Genomic DNA, 25,232 nt, shown 5'->3' on the forward strand with positions numbered 1-25,232 from the left:
TATCGGGATACTCACTTGGCGCATCATCGCCGCAGCTCAATCATAGAAGGGGCCAATGACAATATAGGTCTTGTCATTTCTAGGCACGAAACAGCACAAAGTCTTTTTGAGGATGCTTTTCCTGCTGACCTTCTCGGCGCGGGCGAAATAGTGAGCTTTGTCGCTTGCTTGCTTGAGCGAATCCTGGCGACCAAATTTGACGAGGATCTTGCAGAGTATTATCTTGCATTCAAGTGGCGGTACTTCGGTGCATTGGCGTCAAAAGCTGCGAAGGAGCTTCTTAAAACACACTCCACCAGTCTCCGAATCTACAACACATACGCAGTCATGCTCGTCGCCATTGGGGAAGGCAAAAAAATGCAGAAACCGCTCCAAGTCTGGTCTACTGCCGTGCATATGCGAGCAAACTTGCCAGAGGAGAAACAAGACGACTTTGTTGTCCTATTCCATAGCCGCCTCCTTAGTCTGGCCAAGTTTTCCCCGGATGGCCGTGCGCCTCTCTCCAGCTTGATGATGATCTGCGAACCCAGCGGCGACACTAAAATGCAGCAACTCAGGGTGAGGCGTGAGCTGGAGAGCAGCTTTGACCGCATGCACCTTGCTGGTAGATATGGCCATGCCAGCTTGTACGCTGATCTTCTTGCTTGGCTCGCGTATCTTACATCGGACCATGCAATCGATGCAGCTTTGGCTACTTATGGGAAGTATGCACGCCTGCTGAGTGATCCAGCAGCAGTTGTGAGCTTAGAGCTGCTATTGCAGTACAAGGCGAGGCTTCTCAGTCTTCATATTGCACGTAAAGCATACAAGCCATCGATACTCCGCGATGAACTTGATGGCGATCTTCGCACGTGCCCAAGCAATAGTATTCTCCTCGCTCTACGGTCCTGTCTGGCTGATCAGGATCGCCTCCGCGAATTGGTGAAAGTGCCGATACTAGCACGTACATCACAACCAGACATTGTGCAGTGGTTCGTGAAGCTCGTCCAGGAGGTTCGCCGCGTGGGAGACCAAGCTGCCTCTGGCGCTACGGAAAACAACATTCGAGCTACATTCTCAAACGCGGTGCTGCTGCCTGATAGCCCGATTAAACACGCGCCGGCGCTTTGGATGGTGTGGTTGGAGTGGGAGTTCAGCAGAGTAAGGGTCCTCGAACAGCAATCGAAGACGTCTGCTCTGCAGAGAGTCAAACGCGTTATACTGGATGGCATGAGATATATACCTTGGCACAAAGGCTTCATTCTCCGGGGACTTGAGTGTTTGATAGCAAACGAAGAAACATCGGCCGTCGTTCGGCAGGAACATCGACAGATGTATGACATGCTCGTGGAACGCGGCCTGAGAATCAGGTACGACATCGAGAGCGCTTCCTAACGCCGAAAGGGGCCACGTTCAGAGCGCTTTTGATCACGATTATCACAAGAACAGAGGCCTCACTAGTCCCTCCATCTCGTTCACCCACGTCACGTGCAGCGATACAATACCATTCCTGAGGTGGGCTCCAAAACAGCCACCACAAACCCGCCAGCGTTTACCCTCGCCGCAACAGCTTCGAGCGATCTCTATCCCCCACGTTTCGTATTGCACCATACATCCCTCGCATGATAAGTGATGAGTAGTTACTCCCACGTCGATATAGCCTCAATCTCACCAGTAACCGCTAACACTCTCTATACTCGGGCCCGAATGTGGAAAATCAAGACAATCACAATTTGCAATGCAAGGCCAGCAAAGAAAAGCAACTTAGCAATGCTCATTGGCGATTACTGGGTATTTCAACACACTTGTACGCCTCATGGTGCACCTATGAGGCCTTGCGTATTTGCACGTGAAATGTTCTTCATGCCTCGTAGGCAGTAGGCAGCGGAAAACCTGAGTCCTTCCAGCGCTATATCTCCAAAGTCATATATATTGCCACGAAATCTCCCATGTGGTCACCATAGCAGCTGTCCTCAACACTCTGCGCCGTACCAAGGGCAGCGTTATGGGCGTTGCGAGCCATGACGGAGAGTCCGTTCAGGGAGAGTGTGCGAGATGCGTATGCGTGGGTGTTGCGGATGTTTGTTTGCGATTATGTGTGGTATTAGTGGAGTGGGAATAGTTATTGCCATTTCTTCTGTCAAGGCCTATACGCTTGATCAGGAGCTCGAGAGCGAGCATGTGCTATAGGAGGGAGACGAGAACAAAACGAGGGGGGGAAATGAAATTCGGATAGATAGATAGATAGCAAGTGTTCATTATTATAAACTGGTATCAAGTAAAAAGAAGTACAATGGCAAACGCTATGGAAGCAGTCCACCACGCCTCTGGAAATACGCATCGACTCCCGTCGCCTTTCTGGGGCGGGTCATCATCATCATCTATGGTGGCATTAGACCCCGGCAGTGTGAAGAAAGTCGTATGGCCAGTCTCATTCCCATTGACACCTCCCGGATCGGGCGGCGCCGTCTGGTCTGGCACTCTGCACACCTGCTGTGACGCCGCCTCCGTACACGACTCCAACGACTTCGTGGTGACACCCGCATCGGACGAATTGAAATACGCTTTGACATAGCTGACAGTCATGACGGCGTCTTCTTTCGGAGGCCCCGCGCTCCACCCATCATTCCCGTTGCTCCAATGCGAAACATGAATTTTCCCCGCCGACTGGGGCACATTGTCGGAAATACTCGACAACAACACCGAATTCGCATAAAAGTCTACTCGTCCCGGACGCCAGTCGAATCGATACTCGTTGTACCCCTCCTGAGATCCGAACGCAAGAGTGCGAGTATCGAAATCTGATCCAGAAGCGTAGCCCCGACTGGCGCTTTCAGGAGATTGAATGACGAGATTGATAGTTTTGTTGACATTCTGTTTGGACAAAAACTCCATGTCGATTTCATTGGAATCGTTGAAATAGAAGAAGAAGGCAGCACACGTCCCCGGCACGGACGTCGTTTTCATCCCGATGCGGAAGCTGCCATAGAGCACATCGTCGCGAGAAGACACAATTTCCGCCATCGGGACCATTTCTCCGTCTTCAGGAGAAGAAATGGGCGAAGAAGACGACGACGACGGAAGAAGCGCACTTCGGACCCACAATTGCAGACCTGGATCCTCCGCTCGAATGCCCGGCCCCAGCCAGTCGAACTGCCCGCCATGGACAGGATTGGGCACGACGTTTTCGACTTGACTCGATTTGCCATAGGGTCCGCGTGCGGCTGTCCGTGTCACATTGTAGGCCTGCGGAATCCAGGTGTGGTTCGCATCCGGAGCGAGGTCTTCCAGGTGAAGGAAGTCGGTCTCTACCGCTTCGGTGAAGACGGTGCTGTCGTCGATGGCGTACCCGCATTCACAGTTCGCATGCGCACTTCTTGCCGACAAGAGTAGCATCGGGAGCGCAATGAGGAACATGGTGGATGAAGGTGGAGTCCCGGCTGCCCCAGGAGAGCGGAATGATGGTGGTGGTGGTGGGTAGTGGGAGTGATGGTGGTGGCGGAAGTGGTGGCGGAAAGGGCTTCTTCTCCCGCAAAATCAGAAGAGAGCAGCAAACCACTGGACGGTTTGTTGTTTCCTGGCGCCGCAGATAAATGAGCACGTGAGCAGGAACAAACATCATTCGCTCAGCTCTTCTCCGTTGTTACGTTCCACATGCACGAAATCACGTTGCTGCACATGTCCACTTGCTAGCGGCCGCTGCCGTGGAACAAGTCTTTCTCTGATAGATAGGTAATCGACACGCAACACGTGCAGCAGATGAACACACATCTCCCATACCTCCCTCTGCCGCCCCCTAACCCCCTCCATTCCCTCCCCCCTCTCTCTCGGCGGCACACGACAAACCATCACTGAAATGATCCCCCACGCGTCTACCACGCATGCGAACTGAACTCGACTCACAGCGCACTGTTGAGCAACCACTCTTCTTTTAGCATTGATCGTTACGTTCGTCTTCCCATTTCATGAATTACCATTTCCTTGCCATGGTTCTCTTTCTTTCTCTCTTTCCGCTTGCTCTGCCTGGCCCGGCGGAATCCCTAGCTGGACCATCCGTAGAGCCCAAAAATTAAAGAGTCATGTGCGTGCGGCATGCGGATGTGCTTGTGACATGTCCACGGCTCGGCCCATCTGTAGTCGCTCACGAAAACCAGCCGCTTCTGGGGCTGGGCGGGCTGGAGCATACTTCGCCGGGCTGGAACTGCATAGCGTTTTTCGATTTTTTTGCGGATAGCTTGACTGCCGGGAAGGAGGATGACGCTTCAGAGATGCTGCGCTCCCGGTTCTACAGGAAGCCTGATTCTGATAGCAGCCTGCACATCAAGATTAGCATTGTGTGTGTGTGTGTGTGTGTGAGAGAGAGAGAGAGAGAGAGAAGCGTGAAAGGGGAAAAAAACACCCTGCATGCTTGCTTACCTTGCAATCTTCTCGTCTTCTCGCTCACGAGGCTCCACCTGCAAACTGCGCTCGTACATCTCGTGCACGTCACCCGCGCTCGACATGTTGCGCAGAATGTACTCTTGAAGCTCCGGCACAGGCTGCAGCCCATATGGCACGTTCTGGTACTGCTGGATATCACGAATCACCTCTGCCGTCTTGGCCCGCTTGGCAAAGTTGATGAGTTGTGTCTTCTTGATGATGCCGGGAATGCCGTCCTCAATGAAGGTCAAGTCAGTCAAGTAGATGCCGAAGAACGGGATGCATGGCGGATTCGCCTTGTGCAGAGCCTCGCGGTACTCGTTGAAGTTCTTGGTCGAGCCCATCAATTTCCGCATCGATTCCAAAGACTGCGTCGTGCGCGCATTCACCTGAGACCACGTTCTGTTGAGCCGATGTATAGGCGCCGAGCCCAGAGCGGATATGATAGACGTCAGACACGAAAAGTTGTTCAGTGTGCGGCACTTGTCAGCGATCATGACAAAGTGCTTAATGACCACCACACGGCGCTTGACATCCGCTTGTGTCAATATCATCTGTGCCACCCAGTTGGTAAGTTGATTCGAGTGGAGAATCAGGGCTTTGACGTTCTCAGCGGGGTCAGGATCACCGGGCGCGAGCTTTTTCTGCCAGGTTTTGTTCAAACATTCCGTAGGCTTAATCTTGCCATAAAGCTTCGATTCGATAATCGTCAGCTGTCGTGCAAACTCAAGCGCATCAATGTCGAGGAACTTGAGCTTCTTCATGTTCTTCGGTATGATAGGTTGAGGTGCTTGCGAGTTCAGCGTGAGCACAAGTCGTTTGTTCGATGCATCGTGCCCCCTCATTCGTTGCTCAATGGATGTCATTAATGGTCCGGCACCAGGTGTGCTGGTGGATTGCACCGTGCCTTTCGCAAACTGGTATACGCGTTGCATCAATAGCTGGCTGGTCTCGTCGTTCGGCTCCATCCAGTAGTTGTCGAACCATGACTTCATAATGTTCACCACGCGAAATCGAATCGGCTTCTGTTTCTTATCGATCCAGATTTGAAGGTCCTGATCGGCCACACCGGGTGGAGGTTGTATATTCCATCGCTTCACAAGCAGCTCGAACAACTCCGGCCCAGTGGTAAAGGACCGGTAGGTAAGGAGAAATGTGTTGTTGAAAGGCGAATCCAGACGGTCGTGTCTGGTGAGTTGCTCCACGAGTGCTGTAAGGGTGCCTCCGCGAAGCTGCGGTACGTCTGTTTTTGTATCGTAGGCGATCTCACCTTCGTGATCCAGCTGGAGATAATTGGGCATCTCCTCGGAGTCACGTCCACCACCGGTCGAGACAGACATGTTCTCTGCAGGCATTTCCCCAAAGAAGCGACTAGCCTTGGAGCTTTCGCCTTGTCGCTGAGCATCGCGTATCGGTGTTGAACCCTCGGTGTAGGAGCGTGACTGGCCAACATCGGCGATTGCGGGGCGGAGACCCTTTGAGCTGTGGCGATGATGTTGTTCATACGGCGCGCCACCGTCAGTCAAACGATGGGAATCTTTTTGAGTTGAATCACGCTGGGTTGACTCTGGTTGTTGCCCTTGTGCGGCGGGCATCAATTCCGATAAGAGTTGCAGCGAGAAGTGTATCTGAGACGCGGCGACGTCCAGATCCCTGCCGACAGTTTTCACCCGACCGAGACGCTCTTCCAATGACGGACCTCTGACTTCGGCCCACTCATCGCCCAGAGGGCTCGCTACCGCTTGACACGCCACGATCAGATCTGACGTGGAGTCGTACAATTTCTGTTTGTGTTCGGCGAAATCGTTCAATTGTGGGGATTGCAGCGCAGTGTGTAGTGGAGCCAGATTGATCGACTCAATGGCAGACAGATAGGGTCGACAAACTTCAATCACCCCACTTCCTGTCTTGCAGACAGAATCGCCAATTTGTCGGTGCTTGTGAGGAGTAATCAGCTTGTCGCGAAGGAGGAGGTGCTCGTCGAGCTTCTTGATGCTCGTGTTAATTAGTCGCTTCAAATCCTCCAGACGGTCGAGAAGCGCTTGGTTCAATTCCTCGCGTGGCTCGAGCGCATTGTCCTGCTCGTCATCCATAAAGGACATAGAGGCCAAGGCGTCTTTCCGGTCCAGCCCATTGGTCTGCCAGTTGCCAGCAACCCGGCTTCCAGTAACAAAGCCAGGCGTCAGCCTCGGGATTTCTTCGCCACGTTGTTGTCGCGCGACTTCAACAAAGCCGTAAACGCCATGCAGAACGCCCTCGGCCTCTTGCAAGCACTTGTGGGTAGAATCCGGTGACGGAAAGTCGGCGGCCGCGATGTGAGATGAAAGAACGAGCTTTGAGAACCTTGACATCATCTCTCTGAAATGAGGGTAAAGAGCCTTATTAGTTGAAATAATGGATGGGTTGCCCGAGTGGTTGTCGGTAGTGCCAGATCCCGCAGCCAGGAGCAGACGCAGATGATCGGATATGTCTTCTGCTTTGCGAACGTACTCTGATCGGTCGCCGGCGTTGATGACTTCTCTGTATCGCTGAACGGCTCTGCGCATGTCTTCGACCATAGTAGTCCAAGTCAGTGGAATGGCGTGAGCATCATCAAAGAACCTCCGAGGTAATAACGAGGTGCTCGATGTGTTACCAGGTGCGTTAGCGAAGGAAGTCATGGTGGTACCAATTGGCGGGATACCCTGCTGCATCGCCGAAATCGATGCATTGCTTGCTTCTGTAAGATTGGTGCGAGAACGACTCAGCAGAGAGGTAGCATTCAGCGAATCCATGGACGTTGCAGGTGACACGCCGTCGGACAGATACGAGCGTCTGCGTCGCTGCTGACAGATAATTTGCGTTAGTGAGGTGTCACGCGTACTTCTAGAAGGGTGCAACAACGTGCGAGTGTGTGTTACTTACGCTCGAGGGGTTCGATCCTCGTGTACGAAAAGCGTCTTCCGCTTCTGACTGCGACGCGTAGTCCGTGTCGTCGTCGCCTCCGTAGCCCGATTGATGCAGGAATTCGGCCGGAGGTCGCGTAACGTCAGGAATGTAGATGTTGGTGCGATCGCGTGGTCCCGACTCGTTCGCTGAAGTCGGCGCTTCCAGAGGCAGCTCCATGGTGCTCTCGCCGGTCAAGGTATTGAAGTAGAACAGTCGACCGTCGGGCGTGGCCTGTGGAATCCAAAATGCCGCTTCTTCTTGCGATCTGTTGGCCGCGTCTGGACTCTGTCCGAGCTGTGTCTGCGTCTGATCATCGTAGTCTTCGCCCGACCCGTCCGCATCAGACTCGCCTCTTCCTGGGCGCGCAGTTCCATCATCATATGCTGGCGACGCCACCATGGAGCAGTAATTGCTGGGAAACCATCCTCGCACGCCGTGAATCACACCGTCCCACCACCCACTCTCCAGTTGCGTGATGACTTGTATAATGTCTCCTTGCCGGAAGCTCAAGCTCGTGCGGTCATCGGCCTCATAGTCATACAGCGCCCGCACGTACAACTGGCCTCCCGTGCTCGTGCTGCCCGCTAGTCCGCCGTTCATCGTGCTGTGCAACTTCCTCCCGGCGGTCGCGCCTGCCCTCTCGAAGCGTGTTCACTCCAGTGTTGTAATGTTCCCGCCGCACGTCGGTCCGTCAGCGTTGGGGTGTGTGAGCGGCGACACGGTGGGTATTGGATCCTGGCGGAACAGATGGCTACCGTGGCCTCGTTGTTCTCGGCCGGGCGGTGGTCTCTCGTCTCGTGTGGAGTTGGAGGGAGGTAGATTCGTGTGATGAGCGCGCACTGGAATGGAGGCCGAATGCTCTCCTCGCCCACCCGCTCGCGCCGTCGTCGTGGTTTCGTTGGCGGTCCAGTATGCCGCCCCTTGCTGCTGTGCTGGTTCCGAGGGCTCGTTGTCGCGGGCGCTTTGAGCACAAGCGACCACCAAAAGACCCTTCACGCTTCACGCTCGCGGGGACTTGCACACGCAGCTCAGCACCAGACAGAGTCTCGTGGCCACACGCGATTTGCTGCAGACGTTGCTGGCAGCTGGAACGGCGTTGGTGCAAGCAACTCACCACGCTGTCTGCCGTCTTGATTCGCTGCGTGGAGCCGCCAATGCTTCTCAAAGATCTCCTCACCTCTTCTCGTCGCAACAGGCACGTGACTCCGCAGCATTGATCTGCAGTTGTCCGGAGCGGAAGAGTCCAGAGCAGCGAAAACAAACGAGGACGAGGATGGGCTACGGTAGCTCATACACCGCAGTGAAACATAGTTAGACAGCCAGCTACCTAAAGGAGGGAGAGATAAATGGATGGCATGGTGCTGCTTTTCGGCAGTGCACCACCGCACACCTCGTCCTCGTCGTCTCGCCTCGTCTTGTCTTCTCCTCGCCCCGCAGCTGCAGCCCAACCTCTCGAGACAGACAGCAGAGGCCACAGCAGTTCCCTGATTCGAGAACCGTATTCAGGTTCTCCCTCTCTACTCTCTACTCTCTACATATCAACCATTCCGCACACCCATTGCGCTATGGTACTGTAGTCAAAGGTCCAAGCAAGCTCCCACAGCATCTCAGGTACCGCTCACACACTAGGACTTATCAGCAACATCTCAATGCCCAAAGACCCCGCCGTTCTTGCTTGAGGCCACACAGAGGACAGTCGAACAAATTCAATCCGTCATTGATCTCCCATGTGCGTCTGTAGAAGTCAGGTCCCCCTGGTGCCAGCAGGGATACTTTCATTTCTCGAAACCCGAGTCGAACGTGAGGGCACCTGTGAGATGTGCGCTCTTCTGTGATCAAAGGGCACGCACGCATCCTTTCGTTTGCATGTAGATCACAACTCGGTAGACTTGTCTGCGCTGGGTAAGCCAGATGGGCCCTGAAGGGCTTGCGCATCAGTCCTCTACATCGCAAGCTGCTGCTGCGTGAAGCTGTCTCGGCCTTTCAACCTTGGCAATATGTTGATAACCCTGGGGATCTTCTAGACTCTGTCTCCGTAGACATGGTTAGTGAGACCGGTAAGTGTTATTTGGTGAACCCATTCTGCCGGAATAGAGATAACTACTCCAAACGCACAAGGTATTTGCGGAATTGCGGTCCTACGCAGAATATCCAATCATAATAACTTTCCGTCACCGATAAGCCATCAGAGGAAGTGTGATGGGGGCCTGATCGCCGTCTGTCTTGCAGCTTTGCTATCCTTTCGCCAAGACACACAGCAGATTTTGGCATGCATGAGAAAAACATGTAGGTGTGGAATCTGGTGTCAGAAACACAACATCAGACAGCATCTCCACAAAATCATTCCAAGTGTCCTGACGGATGAAGCGGATCGTACCTTTACACCGGATCGTAGGCCTGACGAGGACGGCCCGCTCCTACAATATTGTTTTGCGCTTGGATACGCGAAGATGCTGTATGATGAGCTACCCAACCTTCCGGCATCTGGCTTCAGTCGCGTCGCGCTAGTCATCAGCGCGTGGAAGGGGAACGATGCCCCCGCCGATGCTATCCCGGTCCCCATAGCTCTCTTCGGGAGTCAAGAAGCCGGACTTCTGCAGTACTAGCCGACGGCATCGGCCTGCAATACACAGCAAGCGACTGCGGCGTTGGATATTGATTGGCCACTGCTATCACAAAGCACCGAAGGTTCTCGGGTATCGCATAGGGAGCACCGAGCCGAACAATAGGAGGTAGTAGACTTTGGTAGAGATGTATCTGTCAGACTGTGTCAGCGTTTCAAACACGTTGCTACGAGATTTTTGGTCAATGCGGTGCCCCTCGTCAGTGTCATGAGGAGCGACGAGTAATGTCAGGTGTTGACAGGGCAGCACTCCTCAACTAATTGTTCTCGTGTAAGCGGCGTGGTGTGCTAGTATATCAGCGACGATACACAAATTGATGTGAGACTTGTTCAAAACACCGTCAATGTTGCTTCACCTGCAGAGCGCATTTTTCATTCTCTATTTTGGGAATATCGGCCGTGCGAGACAGACAAGTTGCGAGTGTAGTGCAGTGTGGAGCAGGTGGGGATAACTACTACTTTGAGGAATCTGGGCCGATTCTGGTAAACCGAAATTGTTAATCAACCAATGACTGCGGGCTTCTTGTTCTGTTGCACTCGTTGTTTGGACAAGATGGGTACGCTGCAGCTTGCAAATCAGGGCCCAGCAGCGATGTGAGTGAGGCTCTACCTACATGTACCTTATAGTAATTGGATCTGATCTGCTCGCTGATATGCAGCAGGGCTGGGTTGGGCTGATAAGATTGATGGAGACTTGTTGATTCACTTGCGAGGGGCAACTCCTGAAAATTTAGTCTGGAAACGTGACCGGTTGCAAACCTGCTGCTTCCGCGAGCCGTCGAGCTCAAATCGACGGGCCGGCGCAGACCGCCACTCGCGAAGTGGGGCCATACTGTTCCCCGTGCGCCAAAGATAACGGCGAGAACCAGCAACAAGGCTCGTGGAATGCAGCGGACACGGTCCAGTGGCAGTGCGCAACCTGTGAGATTACCAGATGGCTCGAAGCCAATCGTGAAAATTGGCCACTTCTTTTACGGTCATAACGTGCAGGGCCCAGCAACTGCGCCACATATCGAAAGAGAAACAACCCAAGTTGGATAGGAGCGGAGTGGCGGTAAGGAGGGGTGGTGCTGAGCCTCAGCGTTTTTTCACGAGAATCACGACTCGTAGTGGTGACTAGCAGTAGCGACGTGAATCAACAGCATGGGTAGATGGTTGCGTGTCAGGCGGTGTAGACCAAGGAAGGATACATACCAGGTAGCAGAGTAGGCAAGTGAGGTATGTATTCGATAGTAACTGCAGCATTGTGGATGTCCGTAGAGCGGTCAAGCAGTCATCACAATAGAACTAGGTACTGTCGAGACGCGTTTAGATGTCCAGCGAAGAACTGGAACAGATGCCAGCCAACACTATTTCGGCCCTGTCCTGTCCTGCCCTGCCCTGCCCTGCCACAATGCTTCCTCGTTGCGAGGAGCAGGTCAGGCTGTATATGATCGCAGCCACGCGAGCGGGACGCGTGGGACGCTGGGAAACTGCTTGGGGAGGCAGTTCTAGGCATGCCGTGCCCGTGATTCTTTTTAGACTCTGGCCGTCGCCGTGGCCGTGTGGCCTGTGGAGTCTTGTGGACGCTGACTGGCGCGTGTCCCGCACGGCGCACGCAAGTGAAGTGCTGTGCTGTCCATCATAATACATGTCGACGGTCATAATAAGGTAATACCCTCGTCCCTAGACGGGTGGGCGGTCGTGATGATGATGCTGCTACTGCTGCTGCTGCTGCTGATGATGATGATGCATGTGTTAGTAGGCGGGCGGGCACGCTAAATGATAGATTGAAAAATGACAGCACGCAGCGTTCGATCCGGAAGAAAGTCCCCCGCTCGCTCGCTCTACGCCGGTGCGCTCTCGGCAGGTTTAGCAGCAGCGTGTGGCTTGCTTGAGTCTGTGTGTTCACAAGTCGTGTGCGCGGTCCATCTCCTTTCTCTCTCCCTCCTTCCCATCCCACCAGCCTCTGTTATCGACCCCTCCTCGAGTCTCATCACCACACTCTCTCTCGCGTCTACCTGTCGCGCACCATCCTTCCCACGTCGTTGGCAGAGAAAGCATCATCGCTCCCAAAGTCGTCGATTGCTTTCAAATCGGCGCGCACCACATGCTCGCTATGCAAGAAACGCATCGAAACATACCACAGCCCATCACGATTTAAAACATCCGAGTCGCTGGCTGCGCCGGGCACCTCTTCAACATCGCAAACGCCCGTCCGCAACCCCAGCGACCATGTCCGCCGTCGCCGGCGCCACCATGCCCGCCGCCTCCGCAGCACCGCCTGCCACGGGTCGCAAGGCTTCAGCAGCAGCAGCAGGAGGAGGAGGAGGAGGGGAGACGAAGGAAAAGGAGAAGCGCTACAAGTGTCAGTTCTGCAATCGCGCCTTTTCGCGTTCAGAACATCGCTCGCGTCATGAACGGTCCCGTAAGTACACTTTTTTGATGGATGGTTGGTGGGGCAGCGCGCGATCGCGAAGAGCTGCACGCGATGAGCAAAGTTGGCGGCGGGGTTGTCGAAACACGCACAGAACTCAAGCTGACGGCACGACCTATCGACAGACACCAAGGAGCGACCTTTCAAGTGTATGAAGTGTCGCAGCACCTTCGTCCGCAGAGACCTGCTCCTGCGCCACGACCGTACCGTCCACGCCAAAGATGGCGGCGTTCCTCTGCAGAGCGAAGGCAACAAGCGCAAGAACAAGGCCGCGACGGCGAATGCAGCCCCGACACAGCAGCCGCAGCCGCAGCAGCAACAACAACAGCAACAGCAACAGCAGCAACAGCAGCAGCAGACCAATGACAATGCGACCAAGAATGCGGAGCTCGATGCTGCCGACTTCGAGCAATTTACCGACAACGCTAACGTGCTCGACGTCGAGCAAGCTGCCATGCTCATGACTAACTTCCAGCAAAAGGCCGCCATGTCAGGACAAGACATCAGTTCCATCACCACAGAGCCACTCCTCTCACCCGTCCACGGTCTTCCAACTATGATGGACACGTCGGCGCCCCCGTATCCAGGCTCCATGACCCTCCCGCAAATGCATGGCTGGGACCAGATGCTGCCCCAGACGATCAGCACAACGCAACTGCCGAAGGCGGCTTCATCAATTGCATCTACCGGCGATGGCTCTCATGACCTCTTGCCATTCTCCAATGCTAATGCGACGTTGGGCGCCTCGAATGCTTCGCTGCCGCCACTCATGGAGCGTTCTGAGAGTCAGCAAGATGGTCTTCCCTCCTTTGGTGGATCTTCCATGATTGGTGGTCTGACTCCAAATGGGCCTCTATCACCATTTCCAGTCATGATGGGTCCAGTCTCGCCTGTAGATTACAGAAGATCCCCCGGCCCGGCTCAGCAATGCACCATGGCGAGGGCACCGCAAATCGAAAGCGAAGACCAGATGAATCTTCTGCTGGAAAACATCCGCCATTGCGACAGCGAGGATGCACTTGTGCATACCTTCCGTCTTCCACTGACGCCTGTGCTTAATCGCTACTTGTCGACCTACTTCAACTTCTTCCATCACCATCTGCCCTTCCTGCACCCGGCATCGTTCAACCCAGCTACTGTACCTGCTCCACTGTTGCTCGCTGTGTTGTCGATAGGTGCACTCTATACATTCGAGCAAGATCAGGCGTACATGTTGCACATTGGCTCGAAAGTTCTCGTGCAGCAGTTCCTACAAAAGAAGGACGATTTCAGCTCGCGAAAGTGCCCTCTTTGGATGATGCAAGCCTCCCTGCTGAATATGAGCTTTGCGAGCTGGAGTGGGGATCCCAAAGGTCTGGAATGGGCATGCTCCATGAAGTCCCTACTTGCCAACATGGTTGCCGGCAACAGGTACGAACTGCACAAGCGTAGCGAAGCGCGGGAAGGGCGACAACCAACCCATGGAGATTGGATCGAGGATGAAGGTTGTAGGCGGACGTATTATGCTGTCTATATTTTCTTCGGCCTGCTGACTCTCACCTACAACCACACCCCGGCTATCAGCTTCAACGAGTTTGACACTCTGGAACTGCCCTCCTCGGAGACGTTATGGAATCTGGACCCGGCGGATAATGAAAGTTGGACCGAAAGTCTGACAGCATCCACAATCATCACCTTCCGAGAAGCGCACGATGCTCTGTTTCAGGGTGAGACTGCACGTTACAGTGCGTTCGCCACGCGGGTGATGATCAATGCGCTTTTCCTCGAAGTGTGGTATCACAAGCGCAGTCCCGAAGCCCTCCAGGACGTGGTGACGGAGTATAAACTACGCCTGGCCCTCGAAACGTGGGAGAAGTCTCTCGAGATCTGCGAGCCCGAGACTGTGGTCGTACAGCTGAGTGCGCCTCACAAAGGTCATCCTCTGATCTTCAACGCGATGGCGATGTACCGGAACACGCGCACCAGGCTGTTGGTCGATCTCAAGGCCATTCAGGAAGCACTTCGTTACCACGATTCGTACGAGGTGGCAGCCGCAATGACTCACGCTCGAGAGAAAGTGAAGCGGAGCCAGGAAATGCTGACAGTAATTCAGTCTTGCTATGATTGCATCGAAGTCGCGGCACTTCAAGGCATCAGATGGGTGGCACGGACTTCTGCAACTAACTGGAGCATTGAACATCCACTCTGCGGGCTGGACCTGATAGTCATCCTGAGCCTGTGGCTATGGCGCGTTGAACACGACGAGGATCCCGCGACGGCGCAGGAGTCGGCCATGTACCAAAAGCTGCGTTCGTTGTTTGATGACGATACCGTCGATGGTTTTGGGCAGAAGCTGAGCTCCACGGTGGCGAGATTATGGGGCAGTATGATCGATGAAGTGGTCGTTTGGGGGTACGTAAATCAGTCTGCCCGTGACGTTTGGAAGTCCTTACACTAACAAATGTGCTATAGCATAACCAAGCTCATGGGCGAATCCTTCAAGCTGCACAGTCAGGCACTCATCGGATATGAGGATGCTGTCATGGCTGAGCAGCATAACGGCAGCATCACGCCTACGGTGTTGGCGCCACACGCGACAGAAGTGACGGCCTACTAGTAATTCACGACTCATTACGACATTTTTTCTTTTCCGGGACTGCACTAATAGAATGATACCACACGCACGCACACGTGGCGGCTGCTCGTTCATCTTCTGTACCAAATGCACATTGTTTGATTCCGGCGTTTTAACTATGGAGGAGGGAATATTGGTACCAGCAACATCTCGGCAGCTATCCGAAGCGACGACTGCTTCCATCCTTTCGGCAAGCGTACACAGACTGGTACAGATCGACTGCTTCACTCACGGGAACGTGTGTACCTCACCACACCCATCTAATACTACTCGAGCAGTGTCACCATGGGACGCACGCTGAGGTGACGCTCTCGAACCGGCTGGTCCGCGTGAAGGGCTGGGATCCTGTTGGTCGGACGAGTGCTGACTGCGACTGCGTCTCTTCACCTTGCTGTTTTGTTCTATACCATGTTCGTTTACAAGCATCCATTTTTTCTTATTATGGTTGGCGTCTCCCCTCGCGCTTTGACAGCGGCGCAGGACGAGGCGGAGTGGGAGAATTGAGGCGCTCGAAAAAAGTTGTATTATATGGATGTATTGAAGGCAATTTCTGGAGTAAATACGGCACCTACCTCACCTTACTTGTACTTGAATCATTTGTATCGTGGTATAGGACATAACAACCTGTGATGTGGCTTTGACCGGGTATGTATCTATCCGGTTATCGATTGATAAGGTAGACCGTAGTGGGGGTCCTCGAAGTGAATTTCCATGTCCCATCATGATGCATTGTACACCCTGTACACGCGTGTGGATATATATCTGGTATGTGTGGAACTCGAGAGAGAGATATATCCTCCTCCTCTCCCCCTCCTTTCATCTCGTTTTTTTTTTCAATCATCATCCCGCAGCAATATATATATCCATATTCCCTCACAACAACAACCACACCAACATCAACAACAATGTCTCCTCCCCCCAATGATCAGAACAAGAAAAAAGACATCACCACCGCATCCGGCCCCCTCAACCTCCTCCGTCCCTTTCTCCTACTCTCCTACTCGGCAATTTACATTTTCCCCACCATCATCCATCTCGTCTGCTCTTTCCAATGGGGGGCATTTTTCTCCTTTGCCGAATTCAAAGAACATTGGTTTTCACGCTTTTGGGCATTTTTTGGTCCCAAATCAAGAGATTTTGCTGCTCCGGTGGTATTGCCGTTGTTGGAGAGGAATGCTACGGGGGTGTGTTTGGATATTGGTGAGTTGTTTTGTTTTTTCTTCTTCTCCTACTATCTTTCTTTTGTTATAGAAAAGAAAGGAAAAAAAGGGGTGAGGAATAGTTGACTGACATCTTACCCATCTGTATGATTTTGCGTAAATTTTCCTAGGCCCAGGAACAGGTCAATGGCTCTCCGTCTTCGGTCGCGCTCATAACCCCACCATCACCAAAATCTACGGCGTCGAGCCGAATCGCGGCATGCACGCTCTATTGCGACAACAAGCCGCAGAGGCGGGTTTGAGCGATGTATATGAAGTCATAGGATGTGGAGCGCAGGAATTGAAGACCCGAGGAGGGATTGCGCCGGGTTCGATTGATACGATTATTACCGTGCAGAGTTTATGTTCGATTCCGACTCCGCAGGTGATTATAAGGGAATTGTATCCGTTGTTGAAACCGGGGGGCAAGTGGTTGATGTATGAGCATGTGAAGACGAAGTATCAGAGTAGTTTTGTGGGGTATTGGCAAAGTAGGTGGTTTCTTTTTTCCTTTACTCTTTTTCATTCTTTTGCTTCACTCTTTTCATGTTGTGTTGTTTATGTTGTCTCTGTTCTTGTCGTCATAAATCGAAAACAAAGAATTTACCTATTAAGTCCTACCTATGCTAACGCTCTTCTCTTTAACCCTCCTTCCAACAGAAGCCATCAATCTCATCTGGCCACACTTCTTCGGAGGCTGCGACATCTGCCGACCAACGGACGAGTGGATCTTGCAAGCGGGCGAGTGGGAAGACGTCAACATCGTGACGGGCGAAGGCGAAGGGCCGTACGACACGATTCCTCATGTGTCTGGATCTTTGACGAAGAAGAGGTTTGAGAAGCTGAATTGAGTGAATGATATGCATGCATGTGAGCCTCGCCTAGAAAAGGATGGGAAGGAACTGGTTTTCTCGATAGATAATTGGGCTCGCGGGAGTCGGGAGGGATTGCAATGTGTCATTGCGTACCTACCTTATATATGAGGACGTCGGGTTGGTTCTTGCGAAATATATATCTATCGTGCTGGGGAGACTGTTGACCTCGACTCCTTGGGCTTTTATGTATGGAAAACATTCCATTATAGACAAAGGGGGTCAGTTCACCATAGGTGGGAAGGTAAGTGAAGTGAACTTGTAAGACCTACCGACCAACTACGGACTTGGCAGAAACGGTTTCCAAGAGCTTGAACTCCTCGCCAAGGTTTCGGCATGGGACGAGATCAATTACGTTCATACGAGGATCTGGTTCCTAGGCCAGCGGTCTTGTTCGGGATCTATGTCGTACTACATAGTTTCGACCATCGGGACGTTCACTCCATATGGCAGGAATATAGTGATCGGAGTCCAGAGCCCTTTCGATCTGGTCTGAACGCTTGCAGGTCAAGAGACCCTGTTCAGCTCTTTCTCTTTCTCTTTCACACACACACACACACACACACACACACACACACACACACATTCAGTCTTCCTTCAGCTCAGAATCCTTCCAGTACTCCTCATAGCTGGCCCGGTATCCCAGAATGAAGCCACCGATCCACCTTCCCAGCACGACGCCCAGCAGCCAACTCGCAGGTCTGACAAGCCAACCAGGCCCAGGAAAAGCCAAAGATGTTTCGGCAGAGTCCAAGAAGATGAGCAATTGGAACAAGCTAGGACTGGCACCTTGCACATAGCAATCGTCCAAGTAGGAGTAGAGGTTGCGGAAGAACCTCTCGCTCACACCCTCTGCTTCGGGTGAGCTCGTGGGCGATCGGGGCAAAACAGGGGCGGAGATCTCCATCGTGCATGGTCCTGCGTGAGTGTCATCTACTCTGAACGTATGACGAGCGCCGGCTGGTACGCGAATCGGCTGCGGGTCAGAGGCAGATATAGTCATGTTTTGACCTTCGAGGGTGAAGATGAAACGGCCTTCTCTGATGTGAAAAAACTCGTCTTGGTACCAGTGCCCTGCTTTGTGTGAGTACTACGCGCTACGATAGAGCCTGCACGGAAGGCTTACAGTGGAGCGGGGGTGTCAGGTAGTTGAGCTTGTCAGGTATTTTCTGCAAGTCAATGGGCCTATGCGTCGTCTGTATCTCGCGGACGGACTTACCGGGCTCAGGAGGAGCCCAGATAGTAGATCGTATACCGTTGTATTGCTTCAGAGGTTTCTGTTCGACAGTTCTTGTCCTCTTGACGTGGAACGCCATGTTGTATTCAGAATTTGGAAGGTGGATATGGGAGGCAGCTGAAGACCTCAGGATGGATGCCTGGTTGGTATCAACTGATGGGTCCTTCAGCTAGAGTAGAGCTGCTCTGAGTGAAGTTTCAGATAGTGTTGTGGGCGACGCAGCGTCGCCGCTGACGGAGCTGGGGAGCCGAAGCTGCAAACTTATAGGCTGGGGCCGAGCGGGGAGGCGTCGACAGGCTTGCGCTGAGCTCAGCTTCTGCTGTGTCATAAGAGGGATCATCGGATTTCGTGTCGTTGGTACATATGTACAGCTGAGCGTAGATGCTTTGCTTTAACCGCCAGACAGGATAATATACAAACCACGCCCCGCATTTTCTCAAAGCGTGTTTCTCAGGCTGCGCCATCGTCTGGGTATCATCACAGGCATTGACCCGATCAATGCGGTTCTCTTCGATCGACCAGCCGTATCCCGCGACAGTGCGGTCTCTCTTCACACAGCGCGAGTGCAGGCTCATCGTATCGTCTCTTACCATTCAGATGGCCTAGCAGCCAATCCGTCACAGACACCACTCGCGCAGTACGGTCCCAGTGCCCGCCTTCTTCAGCGTGCTCGATGGTGTGCTTACTGATGCGGCCTTCCTCGTCAAATTCGAAGATGAAGATGCCGCGAAACTCCTCGGGCTCTTCATCCGCTTGTGAGCCTTGTCGTGTGCCTGCAATGAAGCCCCTAATCTTCTCCACAGGGTCCTTGGCAGCCAATCCCATACCTCGATAAATGCCACCCGTTCCATCACGATGTGTAGTCTTGCCGCATGTTTTCCACTTCACGACCAGCTTCTCTTCACGTTGGGCCAGTGGCACAGCCGTACCTCCGTTCTGTATCATCCTTTCTGCCAGAATCTCGAGCCTCACATTGCCAATCAGCGGCATACGACCCCAGGCTACTGGCGCAGTCCATAACGCAGCAATGTACCCCAGACGGCCAGACACCGTGGGTAGATGTGGATGCGTCGATGGGAAGAGGTGGAGCGTGATGCTTGGTGATAGTGTCTCTGACGGAAGGGGCTCTTTGAGCAAAGTCGGCAATCGTTCGTGCAGTAATCTGACTGTGCGACCCAGCTTGACAGTCCTCTCGTCGGGCGGTTTGTAGTCGGAGGAGGGAGGGAGATCAGACGCTAGGTGTCGCGGCGCAGCACTTGTAAACCAGATGTCTCTGCTCCATGGGTCGACGTCGTTGACGCGGGCGAAGCATCTGCAAGAATTGTTCAAACAGACGTTCGGCTCGGGACAGGGAGTGGCAGCGGTGATGGTGATGGCATGAGCATGGTTGGCGCGCAGGCGAGATGGCAAAAGCGTTCGCAAGAGCTGTAGCCGGTTAGACGTCATCGGTGGTCGATGGAGATGGCCTGGTCCATGGAGTGGTGGTGGTGGCCGGTCACATCACTGCTGGTGACGATGTCGACACGAATGGTATCGTTGGCGCGAGGGTGTAGAAGTACAGGTAAATGGAAGGTAAGATGGGTGGAAAGAGGAAGAAATGGAAGAGAATGGCAGAGCTCGGGATGATTCTGACAGAAGCTGACAAGATCGACAGCAGCTGGAACCTGGGAAGGGAAGCGGCCCGGCGCCCGCGATGCTCCATGACGACAGTAACATTCCTCACCTTACTAAGGCACTACTATATTACCCGTATGGATATTCTACGACCAAGTTGGGTGTATCATGTATTCACGAGTCGAATCACGACCTGTATATCTACTTGAGGTGCCATTGCTCTCCCGCCGCTGTGCAATCTGCCGAATCATATCCTGCTTTCGCTCGTAGACGTGTAGGCTTCGTGTCAACAGATACCGAATGTCACCCTAGCCTAGGTACATGTAGTTCTCTCTCTTCATTCCCTCGCCACCTTTCTTCACCTACGTGTACCTGAATATCCCACCTTCAACCATGACCACCCAGGGCAAGCGAGTCGTCTTCACAGGCGGTAGCGGCAAGGCTGGACGTCATGCCATTCCCGAACTATTGAAGCAAGGCCACAAGGCAAGTCTGCGCCGTTCATATTGAACCCAATATAGTAGTAGGTAGAGAGACTGACCACAGCCAGGTCCTCAATCTGGACTTAGTCGAGTTTCCCGATCCCAGTGCGGGCGTATACACCCTCAAGACAGACCTTACCGATGGCGGCCAGGTCTTCACTGCCCTCACCACGCACTTCGACCCCGCTGGCTATGAGCAAGGTTATCCGGAACCCCCACCAGACGTGGTCATCCATTTCGCCGCCTATGCCCGCAACATGCTCGTTCCAGACAACGAATGCTTCAAGGCCAACGTGATGAGCACATACAACGTATGCTGAACCACACCAACAACTGTCAATGTTTCCCCCTCCCATACTAACCACTCACTTCTCTTAGGTCATCGAAGCGGCCTGCAAACTGGGAGTCAAGAAGATCATCATCGCGAGTTCCGAGACTACCTATGGCGTCTGCTTTGCCGAGGGAGACTACGACTACCACTCCTTCCCTCTCGAAGAAGACTACGACGTCGACCCCATGGACTCGTACGCCTTGTCCAAGATATGTGGCGAAAAGACCGCTCGCACGTTCGCCCGCAGATACGGCGTCGACATCTACGCGTTGCGAATCGGGAACGTCATCGAGCCGCACGAGTATGAGAGAGACTTCCCAACTCACGTGAACAAGCCCGAAACGCGAAAACGCAACGCCTGGAGCTACATTGATGCTCGCGACCTGGGCCAAATCTGCAGTCGCTGTATTGACAAGTCTGGCCTTGGGTTTCAGGTCTGTGGCAGCCACTAGCTAATATTTCTACCACTTCCGGGAAGTCGTGCTGACAAGGTGCAGGTGTTCAATGCGACGAACTCGACCATCACGACCAAGGTCCCCACCGAGCAATTTTTGAAGGAAACGTGTCCCAATGTGAAGATTACGAGGAAGATGGGCGAGTGGGAAGCTCCATTGAGCAACAGGAAGATAATTGAGGTCTTGGGATTCGAGGATGTGCATGACTGGAGAAAGTACTATAAGCCTTCTTAGAGAAGAAGTCGTGTGTGGCAAGGGTCTTGCCCAACCAGCCCTTAGCTAAGGTGCTGCTACCATCGACTACATAGTAATCAATGCATGAAGTCAGCGTGTATATGGTCTGCTTCCATATTGTCTTCCGACCTGAGGTCACGCTCGCACACAAGATGTACGTGATCACAGGATGGGAAAGTGTTCTGGAGGCGATGATAATGATTTCCAAGTCCTCATGGTCCAGCTATAGCTATAGAGAAGGACGTGCCTTATGAATCGTGCCGAGTCACATGATCCTAGCTCCTTGATTTATAGTCGGACAGTCTGGAAGAGATTTGGTGCCACTGCAGGACATGCATGCATCTAGATCTCCAAGTGCGCCTCAGGCGTCCGAGAGCATCTCGAGAGCTTTCCAGGCAGAACAGGCGGTAAATCAGACTCTAGCGAGGATTCCGAGGTGCAAATGCTGAACAAGATCCAGGTCCGGTTTTCTGCTGGCATACTCGACGGGCTGGTAAAGCTGGAGTAATAGGCATGGGCATCGCGCCCACATCGTCGTTATTGGGTACTCGAGAGTCAAGCAAAGTAGCCCATTCGCGCCAATCATAATATCGCATCAGCAGCACGTAAACCCCCAACAGCATTGGGCCATTCCTAGGTAGGTAGGTAGTCTCTCTCCACAGTGTCTCTGTCGCGCTTTCACCCATCATCCTCCATCTCTGAGTCTTCGTCGGCCACGGAAGCGGGTTCTGCTGCGAGCGCACTGAGCGCTTCAGCCTTCTTCGCCTTTGCCTTTCCCTTCTTCTTGAGTTTCTTCTCCCGATTACGGCGAACTCGCTTCTCTCGCTCCCGCAACTCCTTCGCCTCGGCAACTTCTCGTAACGCTTTCGCTGCTGCGGCCTTCTGCCGCTCAGCGATACGAGCTTTCTTGCCCAGACGCGTACGTTTGGTCGCATGGCGGCTGTCTTTGACAAGCTTGGCAAAGAGAGCATCGGAGGCTTTCAACCGGAGTCGCTGCTGTCTCGTGGCTGGTATGTGCAGGACTTTCCAGGGATAGGCCAGACCTGGGCAATATGATGTTGACCGCGCGAGGACATCTTCACCGGAGAGGGCGGCAGCTTCGAAGTTTTGCTGTTGCTCGGGTCCGGGCGCGCTGGTGAAATAGTATCTGCTGTCACGGTCCGGTCTCAGCAATCCTGGCTCCGCATCTGTGAGGTCGGGAGAGTCCAGTCGAACTTTGGCTATGACGGGCGAGGTCGCAGTTTTTCCTGAAGGTGGTGCGAAGAGCTGGAAAGCGAATCCGTCTTCGCCACTGACTTCGATTTGGTCATTGATCGCATCGGGTAGCTCTTCATGGTGGACGAAATCGAATTCTTGTACGTGCTTGATTTGCGCCGCGGGGTCCGGGGAGGATGGACACGGGGATGTCGTGGCCAGTAATTCGCTCCTGCTGATGATACGTTCCATTGAGCCTTCTCGGTTTTTCAGACTACCATTGCAGGTATTGTGGTGGTTATGAGTGAGGTTGATTGGAGTGCGGACTATAGAAGAACCTGGATGGCCCAATCGGGTTACATGCCGTGGGTGCCACGCTATTTGATGACCTGTTGTCTACGGGCAGCCCTTGTTTTTCTTTTCGGTCCACGGGCGGGCAGCTCCCGTCCTGACGGCCCACCGCCCACGGAAGTCATTATGGAACTGAATAACCATATAGGTACCTGTACCTTATATTGGAATTAACAAATCGTGCTTTTCCCTCTCAGCAAGTTCCATTCTGTAACAAGATAAAACATCGTACAAAGCTCGGAGATACCGGCAGACTTACTCGGCCAAGAATCGAGAGAAGCTTCTTTCGAAGTGCAATGTGAATTGAAGCCATAACAGAGAGAGCACATAATATGAAGTGTATTGCCATTATGGTTATTTCCTTGATAACTCGACTCAGATGAGGAGCTGCCCGTTTACGCGGACCGCAACGAGTCGCGCTCCTTGCCAAATCAAGCAGTGTTTTTGAAACTTCCTTCCGTAGACCACACTGTCCAAGGCATAGCGGACACGTCGAGCAGGAGTCCACCAATCCTGGTTCCACTGAGAACAACCACATTACTCTCCAAGGACATCAGATCTCGTGGCTCCTTTCGAGGACGCTCTCCATCAAGTCTCACGATGCTTTCTTGCCTCCCCCTATCCTCTTCGTGTCGTGAGTTTCGAAGCCAAATAGAACCAGACGGTCAGACCTCGTCGACTTTTGCCATTAGGGTACTTGCTTTAGGACACTATCGCCTGAGGATAGCGACCGCTCAGCGCTTGCTCGTAGGTAGGTCTAAAGATAGCGTAGCTGGTGATGATGATCTGAGTGGAAGAACGCCGTATCTTCAGCAGGTGGTAAGATATGTGGTGTGCGTGGGTGTGCGTGCAAAAGTTCCACCTCTTCTGTCTCATTGTCGCGGAGTTCCCCAGGGTGAGGTCTCTTGAACAAGTCTGTAGATCGAGGGCTATCTGTAGTGAAGCAATCAATATCATATCGTTCTCAGCATTGGCACTGGCGGGCCAGCTCAGTTGGACGGAATGAGCTGTCCCTTCGTGCATGTAGCCGATTCATCGTGCCGCCGCATTTGAGCAAACGACACCCACTTGACGGGCCAAACACCGTGCTCGAGGGACTCCAATCGCACTGCTGCTATTGGCGATGTAGAAGAGCTTCAAATTCTTGTAGAGATCTGCCAGCTACTCCCTCCTACCATGTAACAAGCTCCAATTCAGGTGGAGTGAAGTGAAGCGGGCTGGCGTTTCCACTTTTGTTTACAAGCGGGAACGGCTGCTCGCACAGCAAACACCGCGCGCGCACTTCAGCATCGCACTCGAGCATTTTCGACCCGCCCTTGCTACTTCAACAACACACTCGAGCATTTTTGATCCGCACATCCTACTTCTTTACCCACAGCAGAACTGACTAGCTCCCGTGCGGGCCAAGGAGATAGGGAGATGGAGTTCGTGCCTTGGGAGAAATACGGCGTATGTAAGTTCTATGCGTCGCCAGGCGTCGACTGCAGAAATGGAGTCGCCTGCAGATGGGGTCACCCTTCACAGGAAGTGATGACGAGAATCCTTGGCTTCCACAACGTGAGCAAGGCACCAACTTCCGACGGTGAGGAACGGTTCGAGGATGGAACCCGAAATGTGGTCGATAAACACGGAAGTCCAAGTTCTCGGGATCTTGCAGGCAATCATGGCAGTTGGCGGACAGTGGCCAGCTCTGCGACACCACGTCTCATGCTGGAGCAATATCGAGAGACACCAGGCACGGTAAGTGACCCGCTCGAACTTTTGTCATTCGTTTGCTGACGCCAGTTTTTTACAGGAATTTGAATCGATGCCATCGAGTAGTCGCGGAGTTCCCCAAAAGAGCGCGCGTATGCTGCTGCCGTGGAGGCGTCTTGAACATTCGTCACAGGCGATAGCGACTGGCGCAGACAGCCATCGACCGCCATGGGCCTTTGAGCGGCATGCCGATCCTAGTACGGTATCCCTAGGACCACTGGGCCCGACACTCGCTGGTGGTCAGCCTACTCGGCGCGACGGTGAGACATTCAGGACGATGCAAGATGTTGCGCCGTCATCGTTCCAAGCTCCAGCGCCACCAACTATGCCGATTTTCACGGGACCAACTACATACCAGAACTTCGATCCCGCCTCGTCCACGAACGACTTCGTCAATGGCGCGGCCATTTATCGCTTCGTGTGGGGCAATCCTTTGTGCGTAAGATGTGGAAACATGGGCCACCTCCCGAAAGATTGTGGCAGCGAGCCGCTTTCTAAGGCGGAACAAGACTATCTCTTCAAGCTCGTG

General features: G+C 53.3%; 12 protein-coding genes across 12 annotated transcripts; 4 read left to right on the forward strand and 8 right to left on the reverse strand.

The window, feature by feature from the left end:
* Window positions 1-564: 564 nt before the first annotated feature.
* Window positions 565-1,662, forward strand: SEPMUDRAFT_147248 (uncharacterized protein). Its single transcript, XM_016904175.1, has one exon. It carries the CDS (start codon window positions 592-594, stop codon window positions 1,372-1,374), a length of 783 nt encoding a protein of 260 aa, XP_016763456.1. The 5' UTR covers window positions 565-591; the 3' UTR covers window positions 1,375-1,662.
* Window positions 1,663-2,219: 557 nt separating this feature from the next.
* SEPMUDRAFT_147249 (glycoside hydrolase family 16 protein) lies at window positions 2,220-3,420 on the reverse strand. Its single transcript, XM_016904176.1, has one exon. It carries the CDS (start codon window positions 3,394-3,396, stop codon window positions 2,254-2,256), a length of 1,143 nt encoding a protein of 380 aa, XP_016763457.1. The 5' UTR covers window positions 3,397-3,420; the 3' UTR covers window positions 2,220-2,253.
* A 97-nt stretch (window positions 3,421-3,517) lies between these two features.
* On the reverse strand, window positions 3,518-8,453 carry SEPMUDRAFT_147250 (ras GEF). Its single transcript, XM_016904177.1, has 3 exons — window positions 7,303-8,453; window positions 4,396-7,220; window positions 3,518-4,292 (listed from the first exon to the last, which is right to left on the reverse strand). Exons 1-3 carry the CDS (start codon window positions 7,924-7,926, stop codon window positions 4,265-4,267), a joined length of 3,477 nt encoding a protein of 1,158 aa, XP_016763458.1. The 5' UTR covers window positions 7,927-8,453; the 3' UTR covers window positions 3,518-4,264.
* A 308-nt stretch (window positions 8,454-8,761) lies between these two features.
* Window positions 8,762-9,225, reverse strand: SEPMUDRAFT_147251 (uncharacterized protein). The gene has a single exon (XM_016904178.1). The coding sequence runs from the start codon at window positions 9,178-9,180 to the stop codon at window positions 8,962-8,964; it is 219 nt and encodes a 72-aa protein (XP_016763459.1). The 5' UTR covers window positions 9,181-9,225; the 3' UTR covers window positions 8,762-8,961.
* A 2,668-nt stretch (window positions 9,226-11,893) lies between these two features.
* Window positions 11,894-15,603, forward strand: SEPMUDRAFT_147252 (uncharacterized protein). The gene is made up of 3 exons (XM_016904179.1): window positions 11,894-12,356; window positions 12,491-14,756; window positions 14,817-15,603. The coding sequence occupies exons 1-3, from the start codon at window positions 12,164-12,166 to the stop codon at window positions 14,959-14,961; spliced, it is 2,604 nt and encodes an 867-aa protein (XP_016763460.1). The 5' UTR covers window positions 11,894-12,163; the 3' UTR covers window positions 14,962-15,603.
* A 281-nt stretch (window positions 15,604-15,884) lies between these two features.
* On the forward strand, window positions 15,885-17,209 carry SEPMUDRAFT_60056 (S-adenosyl-L-methionine-dependent methyltransferase; the record flags this gene model as incomplete). The annotated part of the gene is made up of 3 exons (XM_016909514.1): window positions 15,885-16,179; window positions 16,310-16,669; window positions 16,839-17,209. The coding sequence occupies 3 exons, from the start codon at window positions 15,885-15,887 to the stop codon at window positions 17,027-17,029; spliced, it is 846 nt and encodes a 281-aa protein (XP_016763461.1). The 3' UTR covers window positions 17,030-17,209.
* A 196-nt stretch (window positions 17,210-17,405) lies between these two features.
* SEPMUDRAFT_79937 (uncharacterized protein) lies at window positions 17,406-19,859 on the reverse strand. The gene is made up of 2 exons (XM_016910232.1): window positions 18,177-19,859; window positions 17,406-18,124 (listed from the first exon to the last, which is right to left on the reverse strand). The coding sequence occupies exon 1, from the start codon at window positions 19,731-19,733 to the stop codon at window positions 18,783-18,785; it is 951 nt and encodes a 316-aa protein (XP_016763462.1). The 5' UTR covers window positions 19,734-19,859; the 3' UTR covers window positions 17,406-18,124; window positions 18,177-18,782.
* Window positions 17,637-18,366, reverse strand: SEPMUDRAFT_39222 (uncharacterized protein; the record flags this gene model as incomplete). Its single annotated transcript, XM_016908738.1, has 2 exons — window positions 17,637-18,124; window positions 18,177-18,366. The coding sequence occupies 2 exons, from the start codon at window positions 18,364-18,366 to the stop codon at window positions 17,637-17,639; spliced, it is 678 nt and encodes a 225-aa protein (XP_016763463.1).
* Window positions 19,860-20,274: 415 nt separating the features above from the next.
* Window positions 20,275-22,859, forward strand: SEPMUDRAFT_147254 (UDP-glucose 4-epimerase). Its single transcript, XM_016904180.1, has 4 exons — window positions 20,275-20,387; window positions 20,452-20,694; window positions 20,762-21,148; window positions 21,212-22,859. Exons 1-4 carry the CDS (start codon window positions 20,295-20,297, stop codon window positions 21,401-21,403), a joined length of 915 nt encoding a protein of 304 aa, XP_016763464.1. The 5' UTR covers window positions 20,275-20,294; the 3' UTR covers window positions 21,404-22,859.
* Window positions 22,082-22,849, reverse strand: SEPMUDRAFT_37628 (uncharacterized protein; the record flags this gene model as incomplete). Its single annotated transcript, XM_016908675.1, has 1 exon — window positions 22,082-22,849. One exon carries the CDS (start codon window positions 22,847-22,849, stop codon window positions 22,082-22,084), a length of 768 nt encoding a protein of 255 aa, XP_016763465.1.
* A 423-nt stretch (window positions 22,860-23,282) lies between the features above and the next one.
* SEPMUDRAFT_147255 (uncharacterized protein) lies at window positions 23,283-24,435 on the reverse strand. Its single transcript, XM_016904181.1, has one exon. The coding sequence runs from the start codon at window positions 23,969-23,971 to the stop codon at window positions 23,651-23,653; it is 321 nt and encodes a 106-aa protein (XP_016763466.1). The 5' UTR covers window positions 23,972-24,435; the 3' UTR covers window positions 23,283-23,650.
* Window positions 24,436-24,449: 14 nt separating this feature from the next.
* On the reverse strand, window positions 24,450-25,213 carry SEPMUDRAFT_147256 (uncharacterized protein). Its single transcript, XM_016904182.1, has 2 exons — window positions 25,059-25,213; window positions 24,450-24,920 (listed from the first exon to the last, which is right to left on the reverse strand). Exon 2 carries the CDS (start codon window positions 24,871-24,873, stop codon window positions 24,610-24,612), a length of 264 nt encoding a protein of 87 aa, XP_016763467.1. The 5' UTR covers window positions 24,874-24,920; window positions 25,059-25,213; the 3' UTR covers window positions 24,450-24,609.
* Window positions 25,214-25,232: the final 19 nt, after the last annotated feature.

The sequence above is a fragment of the Sphaerulina musiva genome, assembly GCF_000320565.1.
Source record: "Sphaerulina musiva SO2202 unplaced genomic scaffold SEPMUscaffold_2, whole genome shotgun sequence".
Classification (NCBI taxonomy): Eukaryota; Fungi; Ascomycota; class Dothideomycetes; order Mycosphaerellales; family Mycosphaerellaceae; genus Sphaerulina; species Sphaerulina musiva.

Coding starts and splice junctions, on each gene's coding strand:
- SEPMUDRAFT_147248 (XM_016904175.1), top strand. CDS start 592: ATGCACCTTGCTGGTAGATATGGCCATGCCAGCTTGTACGCTGATCTT.
- SEPMUDRAFT_147249 (XM_016904176.1), bottom strand. CDS start 3,396: ATGTTCCTCATTGCGCTCCCGATGCTACTCTTGTCGGCAAGAAGTGCG.
- SEPMUDRAFT_147250 (XM_016904177.1), bottom strand. CDS start 7,926: ATGAACGGCGGACTAGCGGGCAGCACGAGCACGGGAGGCCAGTTGTAC. Junction 7,221..7,302: donor GAGGATCGAACCCCTCGAGC/GTAAGTAACACA, acceptor ATCTGTCAGCAG/CGACGCAGACGCTCGTATCT. Junction 4,293..4,395: donor GAAGACGAGAAGATTGCAAG/GTAAGCAAGCAT, acceptor CTTGATGTGCAG/GCTGCTATCAGAATCAGGCT.
- SEPMUDRAFT_147251 (XM_016904178.1), bottom strand. CDS start 9,180: ATGCGTGCGTGCCCTTTGATCACAGAAGAGCGCACATCTCACAGGTGC.
- SEPMUDRAFT_147252 (XM_016904179.1), top strand. CDS start 12,164: ATGTCCGCCGTCGCCGGCGCCACCATGCCCGCCGCCTCCGCAGCACCG. Junction 12,357..12,490: donor CTCGCGTCATGAACGGTCCC/GTAAGTACACTT, acceptor ACCTATCGACAG/ACACCAAGGAGCGACCTTTC. Junction 14,757..14,816: donor GATGAAGTGGTCGTTTGGGG/GTACGTAAATCA, acceptor AATGTGCTATAG/CATAACCAAGCTCATGGGCG.
- SEPMUDRAFT_79937 (XM_016910232.1), bottom strand. CDS start 19,733: ATGACGTCTAACCGGCTACAGCTCTTGCGAACGCTTTTGCCATCTCGC.
- SEPMUDRAFT_147254 (XM_016904180.1), top strand. CDS start 20,295: ATGACCACCCAGGGCAAGCGAGTCGTCTTCACAGGCGGTAGCGGCAAG. Junction 20,388..20,451: donor TATTGAAGCAAGGCCACAAG/GCAAGTCTGCGC, acceptor GACCACAGCCAG/GTCCTCAATCTGGACTTAGT. Junction 21,149..21,211: donor AGTCTGGCCTTGGGTTTCAG/GTCTGTGGCAGC, acceptor GACAAGGTGCAG/GTGTTCAATGCGACGAACTC.
- SEPMUDRAFT_147255 (XM_016904181.1), bottom strand. CDS start 23,971: ATGCACGAAGGGACAGCTCATTCCGTCCAACTGAGCTGGCCCGCCAGT.
- SEPMUDRAFT_147256 (XM_016904182.1), bottom strand. CDS start 24,873: ATGGCGGTCGATGGCTGTCTGCGCCAGTCGCTATCGCCTGTGACGAAT.